The sequence below is a fragment of the Oryzias melastigma genome, linkage group LG15 (assembly GCF_002922805.2).
Source record: "Oryzias melastigma strain HK-1 linkage group LG15, ASM292280v2, whole genome shotgun sequence".
In the NCBI taxonomy this organism is placed as follows: Eukaryota; Metazoa; Chordata; class Actinopteri; order Beloniformes; family Adrianichthyidae; genus Oryzias; species Oryzias melastigma.
Window position 1 is genome coordinate 5,335,742 of NC_050526.1, and position 9,508 is coordinate 5,345,249.

Here is a 9,508-nt window from a genome sequence, read left to right on the forward strand (position 1 = left end):
AAAAAAAAAAAAAAAACTATAACGCCTGCTAAAGGACAAAAAAGTAATAAGGTTACAGGAATAAGACAGATGGATACAAAACATCTGTTACAGGACAAGGAAAATAAGTTGGTCATTGCATTACTAAGGAGATATGAGGCACGTGAGCACAAACATCTGTTCAAGGACAAAAGAAAAACGTTTGTGATGTAACGGAGAAACAACATAAAGAAGACGAACGTATTCAAAATTCCTAGAAAATGTCATATAGCAAAAAGATCAGTTAGTCGTCGTAACAGTGGAATAACAGACAGCCAACGGAACATGTGTTATCAGACAAAAGAGATAAGTTAATAATATAATGGAGATATCTTTGAACCAATGTGGGACCAAAAAGTGGGCACAAAAACACTGGAACATCTATTAATAGACAAAACAGATATGCTAGTAATTAAAAAAAGGAAGATATTTGTTTAGACAAAGATTTGTAGCTATATGAGACCAGAAAGTAAACAGACAGACATACCCCAAAAACACTGGAACATCTATTATCAGATAAAACAGTTATCATAATAATATAATTCAGAATATTTGTGAAGACGAAGATTAGAAACAATGTGAGACCAGATAGTAGAGAGACAAACACAAAAACACTGGAACCTCTTCTATCAGACAAAAGAGACGTGTTAGTAATTACAACAACAAAAACACAATAATGAATACATCTGTTAAGACAAAGATTTATGAGACCAGAAAGTGGACAGACATACACAAAAACACCAGAACATCTGCTTTTAGACTAAAAAAGATATGTTAGTAATATAATGAAGATATCTGTTAAGACAAAGATTTATGAGACCTGAAAGTAGACACAAAAACACTGTAACATCTGTTATCAGATAAAATAAATATGTTTGTAATTCCAGGAACAAGAACAAAACAATCAAGATAACTTTCTAAACAAAGATTTTTGAACAATAAGAAACCAGAAAGAAGGTAGACACAAAAAGACTGGAACATCTGTTAGAAGACAAGAGAGTGACTAAACCAATGAGATTTACATAATTCTATACGGTATGTATTATTGGATAAAACAACAACTAATTCTAAGTATATGAAGTTGGGTTGGTCAATATTTTGCTTCCCTGTTGCAGGAATAAAAAATACATAAAATAAAACAGGTTTTTTTTTTTAAACAATGCTGTCAGAAACGGACGCCTTACATGCGTATGTGCTGAAAACACGGTGGAGAAGGAGCACCGTCGGGGTCGAGGTTGTAGCGCAGGCTGTGGCAACGTGGTGAGGGGACAGGACAGTCGCTTGTTGTTAAGCGAGACAAAAGCGGACTTGAGTTTGGAACTGATGGGCTCAATGAGTTGTCATCTTCTGCAAATTCCACTGAATAGGAGGACGTGGAGAAGACGGGGCGGGACTCTGTGAAGACACACATGGGTTGTGTAATGTATGAGTGTACAAAGTCGTTACATCACAGCGTGTTAGTCTCATTTTATTTAACATGAATATTTCTAAACCTATTTCAACTATTAAGGAATAGTGGAAAAAAGAAGCATTTGTCAGGAACTTAAAGTGAAGAAAAATGAAAACAAAAAACAGAATTTATGAACCAGGATTTAACCCTTTAACGCCGGAGTTCCAGTGTTTATTTCCTTTGATTTACTGTAATTTTTCAACCGTTAACATGATCAACATAATTCTGTAAAAACTTAGTAAGCATTCACACTATAGTGATTCTCCTGGTCCTTTCAGTAAATTTTTTACTAAAGACTTTCAGGGATTTCAGCAATCTTGGTATCAAAGCATTCAGCTTGTTCAGGATCTTACTGCTTGTATTTTTTGGTATTTATACATGTAATAGTTTAAAAAAATAAAAGAGCAACAAATGCCCTGTAGAAAATGAACGAGTCTTCAAATTCATAATTTTAAGTAGATTAGCAACAAGCCTTTAATTTTATGTTTTAACTTTTTGAAACGTTTTCAAAAATATCAGTTTACCTAATATCTTAGCAAAAGGCTAACATCTTTATTTTAGTTTCCCGGCGGAATTTTAGGCTATTTTGGAGATTAGCTAGTATTTAAGCAAAGTGCTAGCTATTTATATGCTAATTTGGCATCTAGTGAGGTTTTTATGCTAATGTTTATGCTAATTTAGAGTTTTTAGCAGCATGCTATTGTTTTTTTGCTAATTTGTTTACCACTGAGGTTTTTTTAGGCTAAGTTACAGTTTAGCTTCTATTTTAGCAACAGGCTAACATTTTTGACTAATTTTGTTTACTGGGGAATTTTAGGCTACTTAGGAGTTAAGCTAGTATTTAAGCAAAGTGCTAGCTTGGCATCTATTGTGGTTAATATGCTAATCTGGATGGCAACAGGCTAACATTTTTGGTTAATTTGTTATCTACTGAGATTTTTATAGGTTAATTTAGAGTTTAGCTTCTATTTTAGCAACAGGCTAACGTTTTTGACTAATTTAGTTTACTGAGGAATTTTAGGCTAGTTGGAGTTTAGCTAGTATTTAAGCAATGAGCCAGCTTTTTTTTATGCTAATTTGGAGTTTAGCTAATATTTTAGCAACAGGGTATAATTTTTGGCTAATTTGTTATCTCCTGAGGTTTTAAGCTAATTTAGAGTTTAGCTTCTGTTTTAGCAGCAGGCTAACATTTTTTATTAATTTAGTTTACTGATGAATTTCAGGCTATTTCGGAGTTCAGCTAGTACTTAAACAACGATCCACCTTTTTGGGGGGCTAATTTGCCATCTACTCAGCTTTGTTTTAGCTAATTGGTCTTTAACTCATATTTAAGCACACAGTAAATACTTTTTTGCAAAATTGACATGTACTAGGGATTTTTGGGCAAATTTACTACAAATGTTAGAGAAATTTAGGTCATCTTCAGCACTCTCATTTCCACTCTTTTAGCAAATTTTACATATTGCAAATAACTTTTGCATTTTCAGTAAATCCCTTAATCAATTAAAGTAAATTGCGTCTCCATCTTCAGCAAAAAGATTTAGAATTTTCAGTGACTACTTTCAGCAAAAAGCGTACACACAGATAATGCAACTTTTCTAGTTCCAGTAGATTCTGAAGGAGAAAAGCGGGTATTTATTTTTTTTATAGACACCCACCATTTCGAACATAGTAAATGAAGAAAATGTTGGAACCAAAATGATAAATTATTATGCACTGAAATTCTACAATGTGCCTATAAAAAGAAGAAAAGATTTTAAAAAATATGACATATTTAAATATGATTGTAATAGCATTAAAAATCAGCTTTTGGGACATAGAGTGAAGCAAGCTCCTGATGTGAAGCTATTCTATGCTGGAGTTTTCTATATCGAAAAAACAATTGTTGTAGTTTTTCCGCAATTTACGTCTATAAAAAAGGAAGATAACATATTGTTAAGCCATATGTTTCCTTTTAAGACTACAACTACCTAATTTTAGAACTACAGGACAATAAATTCTAACAAACTCTAGTGTCCAGATTGACAAAACAGTGATTTTTGTCATATATAAATCAAATCTTGAGTCAGTTCAATACGTATATAAATATTTTTTCTTTTTGCTACTAGAAATTTTTAAGAAGAAAATTCGCTCAAGCTTACCTGACTGTGATGAGTTGAACATGTGCTGCTCCTGAAACGGTGATAGAGGCGGCGTAAGGCTAGAATGAAGCCTCTCAGTTTCAGAGCTGAAGGGCTGCTGCTCAACAGAGAGGCTTTCATCTGTTTGGGGGTCTCCTGGTTCTGGTTTCGGTCCAGTTTCTGCTTGTAGGGCTTGTAGCTTAAGGGAGGGGCTCTGGAAACAGAAGCAGAACATATCCTCTGGGATTCGAACGGGTTAAAAGTCTGGGGAGGGGGCAGTTTCAGATTTGGAGGGAGGACGAGTCGTTTAGGAAATTCCTGCCAAAAGCATTATTTTATGTCGGAAAAGTGAAGCCGAAAAAAGAGCAAAAAAGGATGAGATGAGGGAAAATTCTTCAGAAAGACAAAAAAAAAAGGTAAGCCGGCGTCCTGATAAAAAGTGTTACTATTTAGTTAAAAATAAAAGTGATATTGAGTTAAAAAGTAAGTAAAAACGTTGATCTTGACGGATAAAAAGATTGCTGTTGCTCCTCTGTTGCTCATCACTTTTCCAGCAGGATTTTATCGGAATTGTCGGTTATGAATCAGATTCCAAATATCCACCAGTGAGAAATTCCCGAAGAAAAACTCGCCGTGAATCCGTCAGCTGCGTCCCCGGAGCCTTGATCCACGTGTTCGTGGCCGCACGAGTGCGAGGAGATTCCTGAAAAGCTTCAAGCGGACATTCCTGACAGTTCTGCCGCCGAATCGCCTCCACAATGGATTATTCATAACACGGGGAGGGAGGAGCGGCGGTGGGAATATCGACGCGTGTGATGTGGGTGTGTGCGCAGAGGGAGGGGAGAGAGATCCTGACGAGGCGTTTCCATAGCAACGTTGTCAGGCATGGGGACGAGGAGTCGATCCGAGGGAGGGGCAGTGAGTCACGTAACTGTTTGCCTCAATGAGTGGACAACTGAGAGAAAACTGGTTAAAATTTTTAAAAAAATCCATGGGATTAGAAAGGTTGTTTCTAGATGTTCATTTAGATTCTGAAAAAGCAGAAAACTCTGGCTTCATATCCGGCTTTCCCTTCGGCGAGTCATTCATAAATTAAAAAAATGTGTGCGTCATGAAGGAGGTGGAAGGATGTAAGGGTGAAACAGAAGAAGTGATGCTGCTGTTACTCAAGAAAGATGCCCACAGGCTCCCGATCTCACACCTACTCACACTCGAGCAGATGTGCTGATGAACGTATACACGGATACAGGAGGGATCTCTTTTTTATTTTCCCTCTGGCTCTGCGTCGCAGCTTCAGGTTCGTGGAGACAGAAGAACTTGCGTCATAGCCGTTGTCTTTGCCTCTGCAATCAGTTCGTCTGTCAGAATAGCAACAAAATCCACCTCCTCCGTGTCTCCTTGATGAAACAGATGGAGGATAAGGACCTAGTGACACACATCGATGTCGGGAAGATCACTCCTGCACGTTTGTCCAAGTAAAAAAATTAGTTACGTGTCTATTTTATTAGTTGGATGGATCATTTTTGGTTAAATTTAAATAGTTTTTAATTATCAGGATTAAATAAAGCTCAAGCAGGATTTTTTCAGTTTAAATTTAAGCAACAAATAATATATAATATTTATGTAAGTTCTATTATTTCAAAGTGGAAAATAGTCTTTAAACAGTTTTGTCAGTTAGATTTATACCTGTAAGCCCAGACATTAGCTTCACTCAAAATTAGACTAATAAAGTCAAAGGGGCCAAACCACGACAAATCCACGTTTGAGATTTTAAGTGTATTATTGTGTTCAGTCCTCACCATATATAACCCCAAAGCGGTACTTTGATCTGTTCACGCACTTCTAAAACCTGCGATCTCAACACCAGCCCCTCCCATACCCACGAAAACGAGCAGGTCCTCACGTGCTGACATCACAAAGTGAGAACCGCCCCCTCCAGGAAGGGTCTGCTCCGCCCCCAGGCTAGCACTTTCTCCGCGAAACTAGCAGTGATTAGCTAGCTTCAGAAGCCCCAGATTCTCAAAAAAGGGAGCAGACTATTTCCTGGTGGAGAAAGAGAGAAGAGTATTTCCTGTTCGAAAATGGGGAAAAGTGTATTTCCTGATGGGGACAGGGAGCAGTCTATTTCCTGGTGAGGAAAAGGATAAGACAATATTCTGGTGGATAAATGGATCTGACTATTTTCTGGTGGAGAAAGACAGAAGAGTATTTCCTGAGGGAGAAAGGGAGAAAAGTGTATTTCCTGGTGGGGACAGGGAGCAGTCTATTTCCTGGTGAGGAAAAGGATAAGACAATATTCTGGTGGAGAAATGGATCTGACTATTTTCTGGTGGAGAAAGGTAGCTTACTTTTTCCTGGTGGGGAAAGGGAAAAGAATATTTCCTGAGAAAGGGAGCAGACTATTTCCTGGTAGAAAATGGGGGAAAGTCTATTTCCTGGTGGGGAAAGGGATAAGGGCATTTTCTGGTGGAGAAAAGGAGCAGACTATTTCCTGGTGGAGAACCCGAGTGGTTTGAATGTGGACTGAAAGGCGTGCATGTCCAGGAAAATGATCCACATTAAAGCAAAAAGGATTTTTGACACGGAGATTAATGATGCTTCAAACAGAAAAGAAATATTTACGGCCAGTGTTAATCAGAACAATGTTTCATCATTTCAATCACTCCTGAAATGTTCATCTGGTGTTGTTTTATGCATTTTTGACCAAATTTCACCACAAAGTGAACCCATTAGCCACCAACATTCTGTCTGTTCCAAAGATGATGTTGTGAAATGGGCGACACCCTCAAAGAGCAAAAGGCGGAGCCTCATAGATTGACCATTTTACTTCCGGGTCTAAATAGAGTTAGAAAAATAACCAATATTTTATAAATAATTTGCTTATTAGTAATCCAAAGGTCATATATGATCATATATATGGATATATTTTACTCTGAGGACGGTGTGGCCCCTTTAACACTTATTCTCCCAGCATGCTCATGGGAAATGAGCATTACCATAAACATATAACTTCAAGGATCTAAAAATGTTCAGAAAATACATTATTTTGTATTAGTTATTGTATCTTTTTGTGTTAAAAAATAAATAGAAAGATGTTTTTATTTGTTGCTTTAGGGCATCCTCTCTCCCTCAGTGATGGGTTACAATGACGTTAGTGATTTCCACCACAGACTCAAGCTTGAGGCTAGAGCTGTCCTGGATGCAAAATCTGAATGTCTTACCTCTTTAAAGCACTGCTGTTGTTCCTAAATGTTTTAAATGTTCCTCAAATACTTATCCGAATTGCTTTTTCTTGCTTTTCTTATCCGATTTCATATTTTCTTCCTTTCAAAAGTCAGTTGTCAGCTCTGTGTGATTCTCGGTTCTGATTTGGGTACTGGTCCCAAAACGACAATTCCTTCTCATCAATCAGTGGATAGAATTTAAATCAGTGAATAAAGTGTTCAAGATGGAGTCATACATCCCAGAAAAGCCGTATTACCTATACCTCAGGCCCAGCGGTTGTATCTCCTTTCTCACAGCACGATGCGCTGAAACACAGAGAAATTAGATTCAACGTGACAATTCCAACGACAGACGGTGTTCATACATTCTCACAAACTGTCTCTCACAGCTTATCATAGTGGGACAACTTGCAGAATTGTTGACTAACAAATACCTTTTTATCATTGTATAGGGGAAAAACCCTCACAATTTCAGCAACCTCCCTTTCTGCTTTCAAATTGACTTCTCTATTGAACACAAACACACTGTCTGCTTCATCATCAATACTTTACTGTTTACGTCTTTACAGTCTGACTGTCAGGGGCATTGTGGGTCGTTCGTCTGATATTACTGCAGCCGTCTCTGCTGTCCTTTGCCTCTATTGATGCCGCGCGAAACAAAGGGGTCAGCGTGCGATTCAAAAGTCTGTCTGCTCCACGTGAGCCCCCACGGCGGGTCAGTGATATGTGGGCTGCACCGTGTCTAAGCAGGACGGCGCTCTGATAACCTACTTCACAGGGATGAACTCAGACGAGGGAGAAAGACGGAAACTGTGACGACGAGAGCCGATAAATCAACCGTTAAGTCGCTCTTTTGAGGATATAACATCATTACATTTTTAAAAAGTCTATTAAAAGACACAAAAAGAGTTTATTTTTGTGTTTCTAACTCACCTCAAGAATTAATAGCAGAAATGTTAGCTACCTTACTGCTTCCGTATCCGTGTGCTGACTCAGCGTTTTGGTTGGCGATTCATCGGCGTTGCGGGAGTTTGAGTCAAATGCATTGTGCTCCACACATGTGGAGGCCTGAAAAACAGTTCAGTCCGTGTGAAACCTTACAGATCAGCTAAAATATCTGCAAAGGAAAACATCATGATGGTTGTTTTTACAATCGAGTCATTTTCATAGCCAAAGACGGTGAAAACAGACACCGATGTGCAGAAAATTAGAAATAGGCAAATATTTAAAAGTTGAATAAATACCATCAAGTCTTCTTCTGCAGACGAGGAAGCACTTTTGAGTTCTTCCACCTCATTTGACAGGACGCCAATCGGTGGATTTCCAGAAAAATCCCTGTTATAAGAAACGCCGATTAAAATGTATTACAATTGTATTTTAATAAAAGAAAAGTCATTAAAGATTTAGGGATAAACTGATAAATATTTATGAAAAAAATGTGCTTGCAAGTTAAGAAACAAAAAACTGTATTTTTACTGGTCGCTCTGATATTTTGACTAAAATAAAACAGTTTAATTGAGTTTATTACATAGAAAAAACATTAAAAGAAGAATATGACCTTTTTTTAGTTTCTATTATGAAAGAAACAAGAAAAAGATATTTTTTTTTTGTATGAAAAAGCCCGTACATCGCACACTCCGTTACGTGTGACTCTCCTGCTTGAAGTGGAGCGCCGCTCTGTTCCGGATGCTCTGGCGTGGGGGCCGTGGGGCAGGAGAGCTCGCCACCCGCCTCGGTGGCCTCCTGATTTGAAATCAACGCCTGAATGTCAGCGCTGACGTCAGAGCCGGTTTCACAGCCCTGTGGCGGACTGTCAGAACTATGAAGAGATTAGAAAAACAGTGTGAAACTGTTGGAGAGATGAATAAAGAGGAGGAGGAGAAATACTTGTGAGGTTCTCACAACGAATTGTTTTAAGTCAACGTAATGTCAGCTTAAAAAAAAAACGTTTTTTTGAGCAGAATAAAACAGTATCAGTGAAACGTCTTTGGTTTGATGAATAAGTTAAACAGCGATGATGATTATGACAAAACTTGCTCAAAAAATGATTAAATCTACAAGCAGGAAAACATACAAATGTTTGGGAAAATCAACAATTTAGCAGAAAAACACAGATTTCTTTGTAATTATTTAAGAGAGAGAGACAAAACCGGAGACGTTGAGAAAGAAAGAAAGCCCATGACAATTAAAAAAAAAAAGTATACAGAGTAGATGCATAATCAGAAGAAGAAACTGACCCGCCCACTTTACCTGAATAAACACCTGGTTATTTTATCACAAGATTCTTTTTTCTATTTTAGAACCCACTGAATCCCTTTCTATGGAGAGAAAATAGACTCCAATTTGTGTGAGTAAACTTTGATTTATGCGTAACTTTGGATCTATGCGTGCATAGATCTTGATTTGTGCGTAATTTGTAGCTCAATTTGTCAAGCCCGGTCCTGGGTAGCGTGGCGCACTGAGCGAAAAACGAATTTGGCGCCCCCTGCAGGGTCTTAAATTTGGAAGTTCCAGCTGAGGCTCAAACTGGGAAAGTCTTCATTTAAGAGCGAATGTGATTGAACTGATTTTGCCATTAACCAGGCAGTATTGAAGAGGAAAGTAGAGAGGATTTCAACTTTTGAAGGTGTTGGAAAAAAAACAAAACATTAGATCGCTGGTTAAATTTGTCTTTTTTGACCAAAATGCAGAGGGAG

General features: G+C 37.8%; 1 protein-coding gene across 5 annotated transcripts in view; it reads right to left on the reverse strand.

Annotated features, from left to right (window-relative positions):
- The window catches only part of LOC112162210 (protein FAM13A), a 29,067-nt gene that overhangs the window by 6,866 nt on the left and 12,693 nt on the right, over nt 1-9,508 (reverse strand). For 4 of the 5 annotated variants that reach the window (XR_004949250.1, XM_036215672.1, XM_024297947.2 and 1 more), the window contains 6 exons: nt 8,440-8,631; nt 8,057-8,147; nt 7,777-7,880; nt 7,076-7,118; nt 3,610-3,802; nt 1,203-1,413 (listed from right to left, as the gene is read on the reverse strand). Coding sequence is in view for 4 of the 5 variants with exons in the window: in XM_036215672.1 (XP_036071565.1) it covers nt 1,203-1,413; nt 3,610-3,802; nt 7,076-7,118; nt 7,777-7,880; nt 8,057-8,147; nt 8,440-8,631 (834 nt within the window). In the remaining variant the exon portion in view is untranslated. The remainder of the gene's footprint in view (nt 1-1,202; nt 1,414-3,609; nt 3,803-7,075; nt 7,119-7,776; nt 7,881-8,056; nt 8,148-8,439; nt 8,632-9,508) is intronic. The other variant, XM_036215673.1, reaches the window with a different exon arrangement.